This window comes from Anabrus simplex, chromosome 1 (genome assembly GCF_040414725.1).
Source record: "Anabrus simplex isolate iqAnaSimp1 chromosome 1, ASM4041472v1, whole genome shotgun sequence".
NCBI lineage: Eukaryota > Metazoa > Arthropoda > Insecta > Orthoptera > Tettigoniidae > Anabrus > Anabrus simplex.
The window spans coordinates 1,370,774,706-1,370,797,472 of record NC_090265.1 but is presented as its reverse complement, the minus strand read 5'-3'; the positions used below and the strand labels follow the sequence as shown (position 1 = coordinate 1,370,797,472).

The 22,767-nt window shown below is 39.3% G+C and overlaps 1 protein-coding gene across 5 annotated transcripts in view; it reads left to right on the top strand.

Moving 5' to 3' along the window:
* Positions 1 to 22,767, top strand: part of CDase (neutral ceramidase) — a 1,004,245-nt gene that overhangs the window by 866,011 nt on the left and 115,467 nt on the right. For all 5 annotated transcript variants that reach the window (XM_068225499.1, XM_068225500.1, XM_067137831.2 and 2 more), the window contains exon 12: positions 12,894 to 13,061. In XM_068225499.1, coding sequence (XP_068081600.1) covers positions 12,894 to 13,061 — 168 coding nt within the window. The remainder of the gene's footprint in view (positions 1 to 12,893; positions 13,062 to 22,767) is intronic.

Sequence of the window (22,767 nt, the reverse complement as noted above, 5' to 3'; positions counted from 1 at the left end):
TCACCACAATAACAGGCAGTTAGTTACACATGGCAGATGCCGCCCACCCTCATCGGAGGGTCTTCCTTACAAGGCCTGCACTCGGATAGGATAGCCATACGAAATTATTATTATTAACCTGTCGCTGGCTGCTCCGGATCTGTTGCCGATCTAAACATCATGCCCCTTTGTTCGTGTAGCTCTATCCCGAAGACCATAATGGCAGGTGCCATGCCCGATAGATCATCAAGGAGAATGGGGCCCCCTCATCCCAGTCCCCCTGGTGCGCCGAGAACACCTTCCCGAGGTATTCCTCGACGCTCTTTGCGAAACGCCCTACGATTCCGTTCGAATGAAGGTTGAGATGCATCGTACAGTTTTTCCAAACTTCCAGACGTTGCAGAACCTCCTGCATCAACCTCGATTCGAACTTCCTGCCGTAATCGCTATGCAGTTCCCTCGGTACACCGATGCGGCAGAATTCCCTCCGTAGACCTCTGGCTACTCAGTGAGTAGGCCATGCCAGGAATAGGCGGTGATTTTTAGCGTCAGATTTGGGGAATAGCCCAGCGACCTTTCGAGTGGTAATCCTCTCGAAAGGTGCTGAGACGTTATATTGCTCCATACTCCCTTTATTGCTAGTACGTTGGCTGATCGTAGCGCAGGTATCACAAGTCTGGACATTTCGTATATAGTCGAGTTTACATAAAATCAATTTAATGATGAGAAATTATTAAGTAACTCATCTTTATTCCTATAAACCCCAGTATTTTCAGTGATTTCAAGTCATGCTTGTACGAAAAGTGCTCCCGGATGAGTAGACTCCAAATAAAAATTTTGGTCGAAATCTACCCAACCGTTTCTCCGTGATGGTGGAACAAACGAACAAACAGAGACAAAAGGAAAAATTTACTAACACGGTATTGATTTGATCTAACATAGATAAATATCTGAAAAACTGGCAATATGAACGAAATTACAGACAGCGGACCCTCTATAATCTATATATATAAAATAAGAGTTTTGTCTGTACATTGCTCAGAATTTGAAACGAATGGTATTCCTGCATCAGTCATGTCCACAGTAACCAGGAAATCCACTTTTTACTTTTCCGTAATGTCTGTCTGTCTGTCTGTCTGTCTGTCTGTCTGTCTGTCTGTCTGTCTGTCTGTCTGTCTGTCTGTCTGTCTGTACACGCATCACTAGAAAACGGCCAAAGAGAATTTAATGAAAATCGGTATGCAAAGTCGCTACAATCTAGGCCATAAATAATTTTATTTACGCTGATAGAAATGGTAGTTTAAGGAAAGCCCTAAAATTTATTTTTCAAATATTTATGTTTTTAGTAGTCCTATCTTCATAAAAATTGGTATGCGAAGTCTAGGAATAGGTCGCTACAACCTAGCCTATGAATAATTTTATTCACGCTGAGTGAAAGGGTAGTTTATGGGAAGGCCTAAAATTTAATTTTTAAATACTTACGTTATTAGTGGTCCTATTTCATTGAAAATAGGTATGCAAAGTTGGAGAATGAGCCACTACAATTTAAGCTATAAGTAATTTTATTTACGCTGAGTGAAATGGTAGTTTAGGGGAAGGCCTAAATGCAATTCTCAAATATTCATATTATTAATTGTCGTATCGATAAATACTATACGACCAAAGTTATAGAGAATTAAATATCAGACCATTTATGTCTTATACATTTTTACCGTACCGGCTATGATAACACAGATATTCATGAATTTGTATTTTTGTTGCTAAGTCCATATCAATGCCAAGCATGAGAAAATGGGTTAACAGAATTTAATGAAAATCGGTATATAGAGTAGGGGAATAAGAAACTACAGTCTAAGCTCTAAACAATTTTATTCATCCTGGATGAAATTGTAGTTTAGGGGAAGACGCCTAAAATGAAATTTTAAAATACCAATGTTATTGGTCCTATCGAAACGTACTATATAAAAAGTTATAGAGAATACAATTTCAGATCATTTATCTTTCATTCAGTTCTACCGTACCGACTATGATAAGAGTGGTATTTCAGAGTGGGAATAAAACGAAATGTGAAGGCCTGTAATATCGAAAGCGCATAACATTGATCAACAATAACATTACATTGACCATTGTTTGTTGTGATGTTCTTTGTCTCTTATGCTGCCTCTCAACTCCGATAGATGGGATTATTGCTGCGTACCGAGTATAACAGCCTGACTGAATATTGGCGGAAAATAGCCGGGGAATCAGAAAACTTTCTTCTTTAACATGCCATTCCTCTGGTTCATACATTTTCTGATACAGCTGGTACGTAACACACTGGATCATCATAGTATTTCAGCTATTCGATCCCTACTCTGACGCGCTGTTTGAATGAGCAGTGTGCATACTTTAGGCAGAGCCTCACTTAGTGGTAGTAGTAGTAGTAGTAGTAGTAGTATGGCCTGGTCTAGAATAACAATTTAGGCCTTTTCCAAATTATAGCACCACATTATTCACTAAATAACTCAAAATTCAACTCTGAAAAGAGCCGTTTCGTAAGAAAAGCTTCTTTCTCTTCACTTTTATTAAATTCTACATTCAATTTATTCCAAACTAGCATTGAAGAGGGGTTTTCTCTTCTGGCTTGGAGGAAAAAATTGCCTTCAAGTCAGATAGATTTTTCCGCCGCCAGTGTAATGAATTGATATTTTCCGACTCATCGGGTACTCCTAGGAAACAGAATTGTAACAGGGCATAGTTTCTGCCCTGGGAGTCTCCACTATTCGACCCTCTCGCCGCCGAAGAAAGCCTAAGAGTGTTCACGGATCACGGCTGTCTGTGGTTTGTTCATTCCTGATCTATAACTTTGGACTGTTAGATAGGCAGCGTAGTCCTGTTCGTTAAAAGTGAGAAAATGTGTGGTGTTTAATTTGAACGAGTATTTCGTAATATGAAAGCATTGCTTTTAATCGCGCCATTCCTATTGACGTCATTGTATTTTCATTGCAGTTGGGAAAACCACTAAGACAGTATTTCTGAGGATGTACAAAGGCATTATAATGAAAACATCCCAACCTGATTGTGACTGATGGTATGAAATTGGGTCTACCATTACAGTGAAAATTCCCTCAGTCTTCATATGAGAAAAGATGTTTGGTGACCTCCCGCCGCGTTTCTAGGGTAACGTTAAGAGCAAAGACAATCTTGCTCACAACATGTACACTACCTAACCTAGAATTCTGTATACAATGTAGAATTCCATAGCGAAGCACGGGTACATCAGCTAGTTTATTTATGTAAACGATCAAATGTACCGTAGCTTCCCTACGGTATTCTACACTGTATACGCATATCGAAGTAGACATACTACTGTACATGCAGTGAATACGATTTTCTTTTAAAATTGCATGTCTCTTAGCGTTATCCGATATCCAGAATAGGGAGCTCCACATACCTTGTTTCCAATGTTAAGTGCGAGTTGCGGAGTTGTGATTATAACGGCAGGCCCACTTGCTTACTGCAACTCTCAATCGAGTTTGGAATTTTTATTATAATGGCAGGCCCCATTTCTTACTTCCAGTCAGATTGCAGGCGAGGAATTTTTATTATAATGGCAGAAAACGTCCCTACAGCCAGTCAAAATTGAGTAGTGCTGTTATCATTTTAATGACAGGCCTCTTTTTCTAATGTCAGTCAGCTTACTGCCAGTCACACTGATTTGGTGAGTTTCCATCATAATAGCAGGCCACTATGCCTAACGTCAGTCACATTTTAGGTGGGTAAATTTGTTTATAAAGGCGGGCACCCTGGTCTTCTGCCAAACACAATCGGCTAAAGGAGTTCTGAATAAAACACATGCTCCCTTGCTCTCTGCCAGTCAAATCGAGAAGAGAATTATTCATTATAATGGCACAGGAGTTGGAGAAGGTCCCATTCCTACTGGCAGTCAAGGTCGATGTGGGGAATACTGATTACAACAGCAGACGCCCTCCTTCTGACAGCCACTATCCATTTGTAAAGTCTTAATTACAATGGCAGACACACCCATCCTAAAAATCGACTTTAATGAATAAATAAATCGACAAACTAAAGTATATGAATGTTTACAATATTGCAGACCTTCATTTACGAATTAACTGCTGCTAAACGGTACGTCATATCGACAAACGGATTGTACGATCATGCCCCTCATTTATCGGTCTAAATGGCTGGTCCTGTGATATTTTCTCTTATCTCATCTATTTATGGGCAAGATTGAGTTAGGAACGTTATATAGGGTGATATTAGTATAAATTTTTAACACTTAACATTATTTTTCGCATACTTATTTGGAAGCTAGAATCATGAAGTTCACCACGCATATGGCCAACTGTCATGTTAATGTGTGTGCCAAATCTTATGATCCTGTCTATCCTATAAATGACCCAGCTGACAGTTATACGTGAAAAAGTTAAACATTTACGTACAATCGATAAATAGGGACAAATCTAACGGATAATGGATAAAGATACGACAAAAGTCATTCGTATTGCGATACGACGTATCGATTAGCCAACAAATACCTCGAAAGGAAGATCTGCACCGACATTAAAATTGCCTCCGTATTTCGATATTTTTCGAGGGGAAAAATGAAAAATGTAAACCTCGTAATTTTCCCGACGATTACAGGCTAAAGGCTTTAATTATGCCAAATTTCAGTTTCTAGCTAGTCTGGCATATTGTGCCACCATCTTGATTCCGGGGAGAGGGTTAAACATTAGGAATTTCTGGAAACCTTTAAGCCAAGGCAACCTATAGGGTATCGTTTTGTGGTCCCACCAGCGAATTTTGAGGATGTTCGATTTTTCTATGGTTCCTGAAGTCATCAGCTTCTCTGGTATCAAGTTGTAACTTTCTCAGATGCCTGGAGGTGCCTCATTAATTCACGTCTATTTTCATTTCTATACCTTGATATATATATATATATATATATATATATATATATATATATATATATACAGTCTATATAGATCGCTCCAAACCGACTTCTATTTCTTTATATAGATTATGTTGCCATTGATGCTTTCACGGCCGGTACATATAGACATGATACTGTATAGGCTTTTGGACTTACGCCGTGTCAAGAAAATAAGGTGAAATTCTTTACGTTTCGCAGAGAACTGTACTCTGCGTCATCAGAAGAAAATCTGGACTGTCCACGAGAAAGGCTTCTTAAACAATGACACTTTGAAATTTAGACATTATAATAGAAGTGGAAATGGTACGTTCATTCGTCACCAGATGGCTCTCCGGACGTGGCAAAGCGCTAGCCTTCGAAGCGGATGCTGACCGAACCATCAGAATTAGTCTAAGAGAGTCACATGCCATGTTTGCGTAACATATGACATTGTCAGGTGTATGACATTGACACAAGCCTGGAATGAAACATCTGCCGATGAGGAATGTACAAATTTGGAAAACACAGAGACGAAATAACAGTAGTGAAAGGACAAGGAAGGGAACTACCTACGTAAATCCTTAATGGCTGACAACCAGATATTACTTAATTGATAGCCAGTGTCCGTGTTGAAATTATTATTTCCACAGCTTCCGTATAATCCTGTACTTGTAGTGTCTAGTGTGCGTAAGAGCTCGAGCATCTTGGAACATGACACCATGACCCGACGATAGAGCGTTCTCAGCTATTGCCGATTTGTCTGGTTGGTTGAGAAGAATATTACGTTTATGTTCCTTGATACGGGTACCAATGGAGCGGCATTTCGTCCCTGTGTTTTCCAAATTCGTACGTTCCTCATTGCCAGGTGTTTCATTCCAGGCTTGTGTCAATGTCATGCACCTGTCAATGTCATATGTTGCGTACACATGTTATGTGACTCTCTTAGACTTATTCTGATGGTTCGGTCAGCTTCCGCTAAGAACGCTAGCGCTGTGCCACGTCCGGAGAGCCATCTGGTGACGAATGAACGTAGCATTTCCACTGCGATTATAACGTCTAAATTTAAAGTGTCATTGTTTAAGAAGCCTTTTTCGTGGACAGTCGAGATTTTCTTGTGATGACGCAGAGCACAGTTCTCTGCGAAACGTAAAGAATTTCATCTTATTTTCTTGACACGGCATAAGTACAAAAGCCTATACAGTATCATGTCTTTATATAGATTATATTTCACCCCCATCCCTAAGGTTTCCAGGCGTCATACCCAGATAGTAGGTAATGTTTTTACGCCCTCGCTCCAAAGGAGGCTGAACTTATACTTTAAGAATATCCGGAGAGTCACTATTCATCTCAACGACCCCCAAAGCAATGGATTCGACACTATTTTCGATTATGTTTTATATCTCACCCCTCGCCTCTCACCAAAGAGGGTCTGAACTTGGACTTTATAAAAAATGTCGGAGTGTCACTATTTATCTCAGCGACCCTGAAAACTATGGATTTACCACTATTTTTCGATTATTTTATAACTACCCCCTGACCCCACCCCGAAGGGTGCTAGGGATGGCTTACCCCCACTGTGCTCGTCTCCAGATAGTAAGCCATATCTGCACCAAGTTTAGTTGAAATTGCTCCAGTGCTTTACGAGGTGTATCATTTACACGCACACCCACACACATACATCCTTTTTATATATACATAGATTGTGAGCTTTCCTACTTGCAATACCACTACTCAAACTTATTCACTGGGCTGAATGGCTCAGACGGTTGAGACACTGGCCTTCTGAACCCATGTTGGCAGGTTCGATCCTGGCTTAGTGCGGTGGTATTTGAATTTGCACAAATACGTTAGCCTCGTGTCGGTAGATTTACTGGCACGTAAAAGAACTCCTGCGGGACTAAATTCCGGCGCCTCGGCGTCTCCAAAAACCTTAGAAGTAGTTAATGGGACATGAATCCAATAACATTATTATTGTTACAAACGTATTCGCCTACTAATGTTATTCCACGCTACGTCTCCACTTTCATCTCAGACAATGCCGCGTAGTCGAGCAGCTTTTCTCCTTACTCACAAGACTTCCCAGCGTAAAGTTTGTAACATTTTCGTAACACTAGTTATTTGTCAGAAATAACTTACCACAAATAGTGCTACCTTTTTTAATATTTCTCCTTCTCAAATCAAGCAATCTTGGAACCTTACTATAATTGTGGTCTTGCTAGGGACGCATATGTCTTTCCCTTACACCCTTACTACAGGTAGCTAACTATTATTCATTATCAAGGTGAATGATGTACCTGAGGTAAGTAGTCGCCACAGGCAGGTGAAATCACCTAACATGACCTACATTTTTGTTTTGATTGGATCAGTGCTTCTTGTAAATATGATCTACTTCAAGGATATTCATCAAGCTCATTTAACTGGGGACACTGATTACTTTGAATGGAGTAGAGTTACATTAATCACCTTCTTTTATATATCACAAAAATATTAATCTCCACATAGTAGTAGTAGTTTAGTTTTAGTCCTTGGCAAGTTCTCATCAAATCAATCAATACTGATCTGCATTTAGGGCAGTCGCCCAGGTGGCAGATTCCCTATCTGTTGCTTTCCTAGCCTTTTCCGAAATGATTTCAGAGAAATTGGAAATTTATTGAACATCTCCCTTGGTAAGTTATTGCAATCCCTAACTCTCCTTCCTATAAATGAATATTTGCCCCAGTTTGTCCTCTTGAATTCCAACTTTATCTTCATATTGTGATCTTTCCTACTTTTATAGACGCCATTCAAACCTATTCGTCTACTAATGTCATTCCACGCCATCTCTCCGCGGACAGCTCGGAATATACCACTTAGTCGAGCAGCTCTTCTTCTTTCTCTCAATTCTTCCCAACCCAAACATTGCAACATTTTTGTAACGCTACTCCTTTGTCGGAAATCACCCAGAACAAATCGAGCTGCTTTTCTTAGGATTTTTTCCAGTTCTTGAATCAGGTAATCCTGGTGAGGGTCCCATACACTGGAACCATACTCTAGTTGGGGTCTTACCAGAGACTTACATGCACTCTCCTTTACATCCTTACTACAACCCCTAAACACCCTCATAACCATGTGGAGAGATCGGTACCCTTTATTTACAATCCCATTTATGTGATTACCCCAGTGAAGATCTTTCCTTATATTAACACCTAGATACTTACAATGATCCCCAAAAGGAACTTTCACCCCATCAATGCAGTAATTAAAAGTGAGAGGACTTTTCCTATTTGTGGAACTCACAACCTGACTTTTAGCCCCGTTTATCAACATACCATTGCCTGCTGTCCATCTCACAATATTTTCGAGGTCACGTTGCAGTTGCTCACAATCTTGTAACTTATTTATCACTCTATAGAGAATAACATCATCCGCAAAAAGCCCTCCGATTCCACTCCTTTACTCATATCATTTACATTTTATATATTTTATATATCATATATATAAGAAAACATAAAGGTCCGATAACACTGCCCTGAGGAACTCCCCTCTCAACTATTACAGGGTCAGACAAAGCTTCACCTACTCTAACTCTCTGAGATCTATTTTCTAGAAATATAGCAACCCATTCAGTCACTCTTTTGTCTAGTCCAATTGCACTCATTTTTGCCAGTAGTCTCCCATGATCCACCCTATCAAATGCTTTAGACAGGTCAATCGCGATACAGTCCATTTGACCTCCAGAATCCAAGATATCTGTTATATCTTGCTGGAATCCTACAAGTTGAGCTTCAGTGGAATAACCTTTCCTAAAACCGAATTGCCTTCTATCGAACCAGTTATTAATTTCACAAACATGTCTAATATAATCAGAAAGAATACCTTCCCAATGCTTACATACAATGCATGTCAAACTTACTGGCCTGTAATTTTCAGCTTTATGTCTATCACCCTTTCCTTTATACACAGGGGCTACTATAGCAACTCTCCATTCATCTGGTATAGCTCCTTCGGCCAAACAATAATCAAATAAGTACTTCAGATATGGTACTATATCCCAACCCATTGTCTTTAGTATATCCCCAGAAATCTGATCAATTCCAGCCGCTTTTCTAGTTTTCAACTTTTGTATCTTATTGTAAATGTCATTGTTATCATACGTAAATTTTATTACTTCTTTGGCCTTAGTCTCTTCCTCTATCTCGACATTATCCTTGTAACAAACAATCTTTACATACTGCTGACTGAATACTTCTGCCTTTTGAAGATCCTCACATACACACTCCCCTTGTTCATTAATTATTCCTGGAATGTCCTTCTTGGAACCTGTTTCTGCCTTAAAATACCTATACATACCCTTCCAGTTTTCACTAAAATTTGTATGACTGCCAATTATGCTTGCGATCATGTTATCCTTAGCTGCCTTCTTTGCTAGATTCAATTTTCTAGTAAGTTCCTTCAATTTCTCCTTACTTCCACAGCCATTTTTAACTCTATTTCTTTCCAGTCTGCAACTCCTTGATTAAGTTCATTGGAACTTAATAATATGTTCAAAATGTACGGAGAAATGTACGGTCCAACTCGGATGAAGGCCGTAGTAGCAGTTCAAGAGACCATGAAAGCTTCAACTCTGAGTTGTGTGGATGGATTATTTGATGGGATGTTCAGAGGAGCAATAATAGAGTTATACAAGGGATGAGCAAACTACTTACCAATATTAAGTTGGTAAATAGGTAGGTGTATAACTAAATAACGTTGTAATATTAAGTTACTCTTGATGTAGAATTGCCTTGGGACGTCCAGTTCTACGTGGATTTGTGACCACTAGAACTTGATCATTTCAAGAATCCCGCATATATTGGCCGGCTGCTTTGTTGAGAAGTCAGTGACGATGTCATTCCTCTGTCACGTCCCTTCTAAGTGTTTTCTTCTTATTCCCTGACTTCACCTTCTGTTCATCTACAGCTTATTTCGTGCCCCGAAGACCTGTAAAACATTTATCCATTCATGGACGTTCTACGATCTCCTTTCATCACTTACTCATTTAAAGAAATTTGTCCCTCATCATCATATATGTATGGTAGTTTCGCTCTCCCCTTTTCCTGTTTCCAGAAAATTTCTGTTTACGTTCTCATTCTGACAATATGTCCAGTCTATTTTAATCTTTGGGGATAAGAATATCACTATTGACAAATAATTCGTTGGTAACACAACGACAAATTATATCAACTCTATTATACAGGGGGGTCGAAAACGGCGTGAACCGGCGTTAGAAGGTTGGCCATTCTGATACATAATTGCAAAAACGTAGTTAGATATGTCGCGCCGTTGACATTTTATCAGCTAGAGAAGTTAGCCAATCAGATGGCCTCGCAGGCGACTCCAGATGGGCTTTCCGAGGCGGAGTTTCTAAATCGGCACGTGCTTATGACCCGCTTGAGAGCGTCAATAGAAGAAATAAACTTCTCCAAGGGAGAAATTTGAACAAGGACCTCCTTGATGAGGGGCCCCGCCCGTAGTAAGCACGCTACTGTGGCATTGACCGAAACCCACGGTGTGTTAGTGTTTGATGCTCATTTCTCGGCAAGGCTCTCAAACCCGAGCAAGCCACGTGCAGATATAGCAACACTGCCTCGTAAAGCCCATTTCAATTCGCCAGCGAAGTGATCTGATTTGCTAAATTCAGCAGCTGATATAAAGACTGAACCGTTACTAGTCAACACCACAACAACTACCGTAACGGTCAGCCAAAAATACGAACTAGCAGTTACACAACTACCCCAGTTCGTAGATAACAAGTGGAAGCACAATCTGACACAATACACTCCACACAAACAACAACAAACAAGAAGGACTTACCTTGGCAAGTGGAGTGGTGTCACCACCAACCGTGGATAATGAAACAAATAACTGTACTGGACATCAGAAACACATTAAGAGAGTGAAAGAAAGAACACCTTCACTTTTAAAAATAAGAAAATTTTAATTCATAAAATTAAATGGTGAATTAATAACATCGTCCATAAAGGAATAAATAACCTGCAAGGAAATAAAAGATTAAAGTTACCAGAATAACAGAGTAAAGCTTAATTGCGGATCCGCTTGGTAATTTAATTTAAAACCAAGAACCAAAGAATTAAAGAGAGTAGAAACCTGAGATAACACCTATAAGGATTGTATCTTGTCCCAGTAGGATCGCACATCAGCATGAAAATCCAATTGAATAGAGTTTAATTTAGGTAAGAAAGATACGTTCCTCGGATCAGGAAACCCAAAATTAGCAGAAAGCAAAGGATCCAAAAATGTCATTACACGACTAACTTTACATCAACAGAGCCACGCCAGCCAAGAAGATGGTATAATAGAAATAATAATAATAAACTCGCTTCACTTAAGAAACAACAACAACATCAGTAAACAGGCAATGGCGGAATAAGGCAACAACAAAGGTCAAGCAAAAATAAACAAAAGAAAATCCCCCCCGCCCCCAAACAAGAAGGAATACCGTCAAAATGAAAATATCTGAAGGGAATATAAAACCCAAAAAAAAATTTAAAGCGAATTAGAATTTCATGCTCATGTTCATCGCCGGTAGTTTAAAGGTACTCTAGCCAGATAGTGATATTTCAGATACACGGGCTAAAACAATTCACGGGTGAAAAACAATTCCATACATTTACACCAAAACCTTTACAAACACCAAAGTTCAAATTTTAGAATTTCCCGAGATCCATTTTGGGACACGTTAACATTTCTTCCAAACGGATTAGACATACAGGAACGTCCCAAGAAGGTAGTAAATTTACCAGCCACAATAAGCAGTTTTCAGTTCCTCGAAGAAACTTTTGACACGCAGAATGTTTTCAATATCACAGAAGATGAAGTTTACGGTACTTTTAGTACTTACATGTGTACATCCAAAGGCTAAGCAGTAATAATCCAGTTCATGGATTCACCATAGTACTTACAGGAGCTATCTCACAGCTCACATAAGTAAACAAATTAAGAATACGACGAGGACGATGTCACCAAATTAAAAATTAAAGGTAGAAGGGCGTAAAAGCCACTACACTAGACTTTAGCCGGGGTCAAATTTCCTCCCGAACACAAGCATTTTGGTAGGTTTCCAAGCGCGTCCTCTCCCCATTAGCTCCAGCAACGAACTCATCTCAAAAAATGGCTTCCCGCTTTGTTGCCACCAACTAGCCGTACCTGATTGGCTGAGACAACAGTGGGAGGATCGTGTAACTTAGCGCGTGGCCACAAGAGTGCAGTACACATCAGGAACCGTAAAAATAAATCCACTTTCGATACAGGATAAATATATGGAGTTTTAAACTAGGTCCTTCCTGTCCACAGGCCAGAAGAACACACAATGAGGAACGAGTAATTCCACAGTTACAAACAGTACGACAGAAAACACTTCAGTTACTGAATAAAGGTTACCCATTTCCACAACCGAAAGGCCAGATCGAAACCGTTCCTTGGGAAAGGGATTTTAAGTTATTAATACTGTCTCAAGACATACTTAGAAGTATGACCAAACCTCTAACGCTTACATACTCGGATCACGTCGTTTCCAGTCCGACTCGTTGGCTGAATAGTCAGCGTACTGGTCTTCGGTTCAGAGGTTCCCGGGTTCGATTCCCGGCCGGGTCGGGAAGTTTAATCTTAATAAGGTTAATTCCAATGGCCCGGGGGCTGGGTGTTTGTGCTGTCCCCAACATCCCTGCAACTCACACATCACACATAACACTATCCTCCACTACAATAACACGCAGTTACTTACATATGGCAGATGCCCCCAACCCTCATCGGAGGGTCTGCCTTACAAGGGCTGCACTCGGCTAGAAATAGCCACACTAAATTATTATTATTACGTTGTTTCCGACCACCCTGTATATGAACACACGAAAAAAATAGTTTGGGGTACACAACGCAATTTGTAAATTGTTGTTCTTAATATTTACTCTCAATGAATTATGTGGAAATGACTCATGATTAACTTTTGTTTCTTTATATTTAGAACCAGACTGGACCCCCAGGTCCTGAACCACCAGAACTGATGAACGATCTTATTTCTCTACTTACACCAGTCGTCTTCGACTCTCCTAAATGGGGTCACGAATTTGGAGATGTACTTGAAGAGCCCGAACCTATCGTACGTGAGGGTGACACCGTTCGAGCGAGATTTGTAAGTATTTCATATTCTCATTTCTTCTAGAATAAGCTGTGTGAAGAAAGAGATCCATGTTTCTGCTCATTTATTTTAGACATCGGAAAGGAGTGGAGCTCTTGATATTGTGCGATGTCCGATTTCCGCTGTTGTGTTCAGAGTTTTGTTTTATTGTGGTTCATATGAACATTGTTTTGCTGATCAAGGAGAAATCCTCACTGGGACTATGTGTAACTAGGACAGATTCCTGCTTCATAAAATTTACCGAGCTTTGAACATTTTAAGCACCCCACGGACGTATGAGAGTAACGGAGTCCCATTTTAATTTGACCTGTGGAGGACTACTTGGAAACAACTTGGCGAGCGAAATGGAATTCGATGGGGATCTATCAATAATAATGGGGCTAAGGAAAGGAAGAAATAACAACTGGCTGGGTCAGCAAAGATGATGCACCTGGAAATGGTATTCGGGTAAGGAGAGATAACGAGGAAGAGATAGGAGATAATTAACAGGTTTTAAAAAGGCGAATGACGGAGTGTTGGATAATACTGTTCATCAGGAATACTATTGAACGCAACATATTTTCTGTTAGAAACGTAAATGAGCGAATTATATGGGTAGACTTGGCAGTTGTAGGAATTAAGACAAGAATTGTCTCAGTGCATTCACCATGTGAGAGTGCAGGTGAGGATGAAGTTGACAAGTTTTATGAAGCATTGAGTGGCATCGTAGTCAGGGTCAACAGCAAGGATAAGATAGTGCTAATGGACGATTCCAATGCGAGTATTAGAATGGAACTGATGAATACGAAGAGGTAATGGATAAATGTGGAAAATATATGGAAGCTTTTGCTAGTTGCTTTACGTCGCACCGACACAGATAGGTCTTATGGCGACGATGGGATATGAAAGGGCTAGGAGTGGGAAGGAAGCGGCCGTGGCCTTAATTAAGGTACAGTCCCAGCATTTGTCTGGTGTGAAAATGGGAAACCACGGAAAACCATTTTCAGGGCTGCCGACAGTGGAGTTCGAACCTACTATCTCCCGAATACTGGATGCTGGCCGCACTTAAGCGACTGCAGCTATCGAGCTCGGTATATATGGAAGCTAATATGACTTCTGTATTTGTATGGGATAAGCAGTTACGAATACATTCTTCAAGCATAAGGTAATTTAATGCTACACATGGAACGATAGGGGCCCCTTATTCATTATAGAGTATACAATAACTCACTGTGAAATCAGAAAATCCATCAGGAATGTGCGGATACTCCGGGGAATTTTGATGATACAGATCACTATCTGATCTGTAATAAATTAAAACTCTCTACGCCTCGGATAAAAAAAGTGAAATCTGTCTGCAGACGAATAAGTGTAGAAAATCTCCAGGATGAGAAAATTAGGCAGAAGTATTTATTTGATTAGTGAGCGAGTTCAGGATAGAGAAAGAGAATGGGCGGCATCCAGGGATGCTGTAGTGGAAACAACAAAGGAATCCATAGGAACAACCGTGTGTCAAGATGGGAAGAATTGGACTTCTTGGTGGAATGATGAATTGAGAGCAGCTACTAAACGTAAAAAGGCGGCGTATCAGGAATGGATCCAAAGAAGGACTCGTGCAGAAAGGGAATTATACTTAGGTAAGAAAAAAAGAGCGAAACAAATACTGTAATTGATGAATAATAGAAAATGTCATTGAAAGATTTCGGTAATAACATGGAAAGGCTAGGTCAAGCGGTGGGGCGCGTAGCTATGAGCTCGAATTCGGGAAATGGGTGCATCATTCCAGCCTGGTAATCTTGTGTTTTAGTAATGGTACACGGAAATATTAGGTCGGAGTAATCTGTAGATTTCAGTATTGATTTAATTGCCGAAGTGAGTTCTTAAATGCATTGCTTTCTGAAATAAATCCAACCCTGCGAATGAGGTGCGATAATCATCCGGTCTCCTGCGGCTTGTTTACAATGGAGTAATAATTTCAGTTGCTTTCTCATTGATCCAGGTGTATCATCACTAAACCGATCGGGCTATTGCTGTTTAATACGTCGTTTTTTTTGTATGAACGTATCCATTGATTGTCCGCTAGGGAACATTTCAAGCCACTTTTTAAGGATCCCCTGTTTTCATGAAATCCAATCCTACATTCAACTAAATTACTTCTAAATGATTGCATTATTGACATGCCAGAATGAAACATGTAATCCCGCGAATTTGTTTGATCACTAGAACGTAGATTTTTTCTGTGATCGGTATGCTGAACGTTTTTTGAAGAAGAACTTATCACGTGGAAAGTATGGAATGGAGGTTCGTTAATAGCTAATGCTAACGGGGAGTCTTTCAAACTCTCCTACATCAGCTTGTGGCCGTTTATTACAGTACGGTTTGCATGCTCCCGTATTCTCGAAATACATTTAGGCTATAACGGTGCATCGAACTACATGACAGGAAAGAATAGTGACCAATGCGTATCTGTAATACCATCGTGATCGTTCACTGTGGTAATGACGTTTGAATTTATTGAATTGAATTGAATTTATTGATAATGATGATATACATGCCACTGAGGCTGAAAAGCCCCTTTATGTAGCGTCTACTTATAACACAATACAAGTTTATGAATATACTAATTACATTTTATAATATTAAAATATCAAATTAAACATTAAACTTAAAATTAAAATACAGATACCAATTCCAATAAAGTTAAAACATAAATCATATAAGAAGTAATAAAGCATATCATTCGATTTTTTTAATATTTTAGGCTACAAGAATCTCAGGAATATAAAAAAACAGAAACAATTTTCTTAGCAATATACATATTTCTTATTATTGGACACAAGAATACCTGATCTCAGCCCCTTGCGTACTCCTCCAGGAAGATAGATGTTAATGACTGCTTTAGTTGGGTGCAGTTCCTGTCATTTGCGAAACGGTGAAGGTTAAAGACATTGAAGATACGGGATGCAGTGCAAACAAAAGATTTGATAAATTTAGTGGTACGATGAAGGGGAATTTGAAGGGTAGTTTTTGTAAACCTATTATCTCTGTTATGTACTGACTCCATAAATTTAAATGCATTATATAGGTATTGTGGGGTCTTCAGTTTGAGAATGTTGCGCGTAGCAACGACTACTGAGATTTCCCGTCGTTCATGGAGTTTCAACCATTGCAGCTGAATGTAATAGGGTGTTATGTGTTCATCACGCCTGGCATTTGTCACGTAACGAACACATGCGTTTTGCACCCTTTGTAGTTGTATGTTCAGAGTTTCGGATAAGTCGTTGTATACGACTGATCCATAGACAATTATGGGGAATATAAGACTTTGAACAAGTAGTTTCCGCATAAAAGGTGGTGTACATGACACGTTACGTTTCAAAATATGCATGGATGACACAACTTTTCTGATCACATTTGACGTATGATCAGACCAGGATAGGGTTCTGTCGAAAATGAGTCCTAGATTGTTAACGGTGTCACTATAATGGATATCTGAATCAAGAATTTTTATTGGTGGGAGGGATTTGAAGTCAACTGTTTTCAGGAGTTTTGAGTAACCTATGCAAATAAGCTGGGTCTTAGCCACATTTAATTGGAGGTTATGATTTGCGCTCCATTCGATCAATCGAGAGATATCATGGTCGAAATGCATTATACAAGAAGGTGCGTTAGTGGGACTGAAGTGGAAGTAAGCTTGTAAGTCATCAGCATACATATGAAAAGTACTACTTTTAAAGACTTCAGAAATGTCATTAATATAAATAGAAAAGCATAAAGGACCGAGGACTGATCCTTGTGGTACGCCACAGTTTACTGATTCCCAGATAGAGGATCGTCCGTCAACAAGTGTAACTCTTTGTGATCTACTTGATAGATATGATTCAAACCAAGATTGAGCACTCTGCGAGAAACCAATTGACTTCAACTTTGCAAGAAACAACTCATGATTAACAGAGTCAAATGCCTTAGAGAAATCAAAGGGACATAAGATAGTAAGCTGTCTCTTATCGATGGCCGCGCGTATACGTCCGTAACTCTCAGCAGAGCCGTAGTAGTACTATGGCCTTTCTTGAAGCCAGATTGTTAGGGATTTAGGATGTGATATTTAGACATATATTCACGTATCTGCTCATGAACAATTCTTTCTAATGCCTTACTAAGTGCACAGAGGATATTGATAGGCCTAAAATCACTACAGACTGTTGGGATTTTCTTTTTGGGCACAGGACGTACATTGGCACGCTTCCATTCTGAGAGATACACTCCATTCTGTAGAGAGAAGTTAAATAAATGCACAAGGGCAGGAAGAAATATGTCAATGCAATTAGAAATCATGGATATTGAGATATTATCTGGACCTTTAGCTTTAGTTCGAATTGATCTGACTGCTTTTTCTACCTGTGAAGGGTGTACGTACATGAAATAGAATTTATCTCTGTTACTTGGAGTGACAGATCTATAATGTTTGGTAGTTTCTGATAATTTCGGAGAGTTGAAGTTAGAGACTGATGCCATATAATATTCACTTAATTCGGATGGAGTAACAGACATCTGGCTACCTTGAGAGTGACTGGCTCCAATACCAAGTGATTTTGCAGCACGCCAAGAAGCTGAGGTGCTCTTACAGTTACGGAAGATGTTGTACGTATACTTCACTTTAGCGTTTCTAATGACTTGTTTTGTCTCATTACGCAAGACCCTGAATTGCTCGTAATCATCTGGAAGTTTTGTTTTAATAAATTTCTTCCTAGCTCTGTCCCGTTTACTTATCAATTCCTTAATACGCTTATTGAACCATGGTGTTGACTGGTGTTTTACGAGAATTCTTTTTGGGGGCGCATACTTGTCATAAAGAAAAAGTACAAAGCTGTTGAAGAGAGAGACTTTTTGATCTATGTCATTAGACTGGAAAAATACATTCCAGGGTAGTAATTCAGCGTCAGCACGAAACTTGTTTACGTCAAATTTACTGAAGTCTCGAACAAGAATTGTTTTCGGAATCTGTTTTGGCGTGGATAAATTGAATACAGCATATAGCAAATCATGACCAGAAAAACCGGCAGCTGGTTCCTGTCCGTATTCTACTACCAACTCATTGCAGTTGGATGAGATTATGTCAAGAGTGCTATCGGAAGTGGCAGTATGAAAGGTTGGATTGAATGGAAGGCAGTCGAGGTTACAAGCGTTGAGCACATCGCGTATGTTATTACTTTCAAACGTCCCAGTTCCGAAACGAGCATTAACATCTCCCACAACGAATACATATTTATAATTCATAACATGAGAATACATATCGTTCAAGAATGTATCCATGAACCCTACTTTTGGTGGACTGAGACTATTACGTATTATGTATTATGTCCTTCCAGGCTAACAAACACAAGTCACAATTCAACAAGGCGAAAACTAAGAGAACCCGGTATGGTACTGGTAAAAACTGATTTTTTTGTTATCTTGTGTATAGTTAGTATAATATGCATTTGATTTTATCTTAAATAAATAAACAATTGATAGGCATTCTAGTAATGATGTTCGAATATTAGTGAACAGTGAAAATTAAGCAAGAAATCAGTCAGCAAACCCGGAGTTGTGCTTCCAAAATGTGCTGTAGGAGAAGACGTATAAATCAATGGTAAGACCCCAATTAGAGCATAGTTCCAGTGTATGGGCCCCTAACCAGTATTATCTTGACTGGAGAACAGAAAAAGATCCTGAGGAGAGCGGTACGATATTTTCTGTGTGATTTCCGACCAAAAAAAATTAGCGTTAAGAAAATGTCACTAACTTTGGGCTGGGAAGACTTGGCAGTAAGAGGATGAGCAGCTCTTCTAAGCGATATATTCCGAGCTGTCAGTGGAGAGATGGCGTGGAATGACATTAGTAGACGAATAAGCTTGAATGAAGGTTTTGAAAATAAGGAAGATCATAAGATTGGAATTCGAAAGGAAAAGTTGGGGCAGGCGTTCGTTTCTAGAAACGGGAATTAGGGATTGGAATAATTTACCTAGGAAGATGTTCGATAAATGTTCAACTTCTTTTAAATCATTTAAGACAATTTCAGATATATATATTAACTTATATAATTTTCAAGAAAAGTTAGGAATTTCATTAATATGACCTTATTATAATTTACTCATTATTACTACACGGTATGTTGCCTGTGCTTTGATATAAGTTGCATAGTTTTACTTACAGCTTATGTATTAGTACTTAATTTAAGTCATTTAATGTTATTAGCCGTGCAATAATAATATTATACATAGCATAATGTCCCGGTTTGGTACTTGTAAAGCCTGATTGTTTTAGTCATTTTGTATATAGTTAGTAAAATATGTGTCTAATTCGATGTTTTGTTCATACATTTTGTATGATGTCCGTGCTCTTACATATGTTATACTGCCTCTTTTGCATGAGCCTTGACTTTTAGAGGCCTTGAGTGAATAAATGAATATATAAATATATTCAATAAATAAATAAACAATTGATAGGGAATTTGCCAACTGGGTGGCAGCTGTAAATGTAGACCACGATGTTCGGTGAATACGTATAACAAAGTGATAATGAAGTTACCGAAAAATTGCTTTTTAACTACATTAAGTTTTTTTTTAAAAGTGCAATTTGTTTCAGGGCGTCGACCTATAGAGATCTTTTGACCCTACTTGCACCATGTGATATGAACCAGCGTGCAATTGGAATGGAGGAAGTGTAGAGCGTTGAATGTGAGGAAAGGAACGTTAAGGACGACACAAACACCCAGTCCCCAGGCCGGGGATATTAATCATTTACAATTAAAACCCCTGACCCAGCCGGGAATCGAATACAGGGCCGCCAGGAGACAGGCGGACGCGTTGTCCCCTACACCGCGGGATCGGACTACATTATACGTTAGATCACATAAAATTATACTGCTAAGATTATTATGACACAAATAACTTCATTTGAAGTTTGCCTGACATATTACCGGGCGAGATGGCCGTGCGGTTAGGGGCGCGTGGTTGTGAACTTGCATCCGGGAGACAGCGGGTTCGAATCCCACTTTCGGCAGCCCTGAATGTGGTTTTCCGTGGTTTCCCATTTTCACACCAGGCAAATGCTGGGGCTGTACCTTAATTAAGGCCATGGCCGCTTCCTTCCAACTCCTAGGCCTTTCCTATCCGATCGTCGCGATAAAACCTATCTGTGTCGGTGCGACGTAAAGCCACTAGCAGAGAGAGCCTAACATATTACTGCACATAAATTTCAACGTACGAACGATCCAGTTCCGTTCACTCTCATCCCTATTTTATAAAGGCTTATATTTTTTCTTAACAACCCAGTGACTTATACCGTTTTTCGGTGACTATGTCATAGCAAAGTGCTAGAACTGGAAAGGTAGTGGCATAACGCTTCAGTTCACGTGCAGTGCTAATATTGGTCCAGTATGAATATGTGAAACCACAGAACTGCCGAAAGCGTGGTTCGATTCGACCACCATCTGAATGAAACAACACACGCTGTACCACAGACCCACTTGGCTCGATCCCCTGGGTGAAAAATGGAAATTCGCTATTCCCTGTAATCCACCATGTTACCCGACAAATATCACAGAGTTCTCCGATATCCACAGCAGACATTTAACCTTCTGGCCTCTCCTGGCACAAATTCATAATTATATCTGATATTTCCGTTCAGCACATACTGTATTTATTTCGTTTTTAGTAGAATTCATTTTGTGATGAGTGTTTGTTATTTTGTCCAAGTGTGAGTTTATTTATTTACATGATGTCTCCTTTGATAAATATTCAACTAGTATTGGTCATACAAAAATACCTGTATATTTTATGAACAAAAAGCAAAGCAAAGTCACCTCCGTACAGGCCATGAAGGCTCTTGGAGGGGTGGAAGGTAAAGGCTTCCACTATTCGTAACCTCGGCACTTGTTGGGGTAGTGTGGTTAGCTATACGCCCGGCCGCCTTTTTCAGATAGTAAGTCACATGTCTACCAAGTTTGCATGAGCAAGTAATCACGCTGACCAAATGAACTGCAAGCAAGCCATCTAACCGGGGGGGGGGGGGGCAGTCGTCTTGGTAAGACCCTTTAACTGTCTGAGTGTGCTACAGGAATTTTGGTTTCATAGTCTCCTTAAAATTCCTATGAAGAGTATTAATACAATGGTCGAATCTTTTCGATGGATGTACAATGTGGGGGACTCTTTATATACAGAAATAAACATTATTTACCCTCAATCATCAGGATATATTTCTAAAATACTGTGCTCTGAATTAATGGTCTTAACTGTTAATTCGGATTGTACGTTGTAGACTGTAATGATATACAATTAAATATCGTTTCTAGTAATCCATATACGTGTGTAATTTAACAACAAAAATTTGCTTTAATTTTGTAGGTCGAATAATTTCAAAAAATTTCACACACACCGATTAGCTTTCAAACAGGTTACAGACAAGTGGTAATGTAATCTCCCCGTCAGATTTTAATGTCACACTGTAAACTTTTGTGCCTTTACTGCTTATTTTATTTCAGGTGAAAACTATTTTTGATTAATTTATCTTTATTTACCATTCTGGTTAATGTAATTACCCCAATGAAAATCTGTCCCTATATTGACACCCAAGTACTTACAATGATCCCAGATAGTTACTTTAGCCCCATAGAGTAATTACAACTGAAAAGACCTTCCCTCTTGGTGAAACATACAACCTGACTTTTCATCCTCTTTGCCATCTCACTACATTGTTGAGGTGTATTTGTAGTCATTCCCAATACTGTCTTATTTACTACCCTGTGGAGCATAAATTCATCCGCAAAAATCTATATCTGTGTTATCAGTTATTTACTCATATCAATTATATTAATCAGAAAATATAAAGTTCCAGTAATACTGCCTATATGACATCCCCCCCCCCCACATAATCATTACAGAATCAGATAACGATTCGCCTCTGCTTTTCTCATTTCTACTCTAGAAATTTAGCCACACATTCCAACACACATTTGTCTAGTCCAAGAGTCCTCAGAATCATCAGCATTTTTCCATGATCTACCCTTTCTAAAGTCTTGTGTACGTCAATAGCAACACAGTCTATTTTACCACCTGAATTTAATAAAATACTTGCCATAATCGTACTGGATACGTACAAGTGAGCCTCGCTGGAAGAGGCTTTCCTAAACTCCATCTACCGAACACGTTAGTAATTTTACAAACACATCTAAAAATTAATAATAATGCCTTCCCACAACTTACATGTAATACATGCCAAGTTGAATCGTCTGTAATTATCCACTTTATATTTATGAGCCTTTTACTCGTACTTTTGGGCTACTGTAGCAACTATCCATTCATTCCGTATAGCTCCTTCACGCAAAGGGTAAATGTTTCAGATATGGCACCTTATCCCCAAGCAAAGTAAGGCAGTGTATCTTTTCGATCTAAATAGGATTCTCCGTGGTCACTCTGCTTGGTCTCTGTTCGATTTCTAACTTCGAAAGATGATGTGAGTGAAGGAAGGATTGTATTCGTGGAAAACACCGACGCCCAGGTTTTGGCGGATTTAATCTTTGGTGACTACCAACTAAAGTCCCAAAACGAAATTGGCTTTGTGAAGTAACTGTCTTAGAGGATATCGTGGGGAGTCTTTTTCAGACAATTGAGCCTATACCACGTCTAAAAGGACTTTACTTTGTTACCCTATTACAATCCGGATGAATATTGTTATTTAC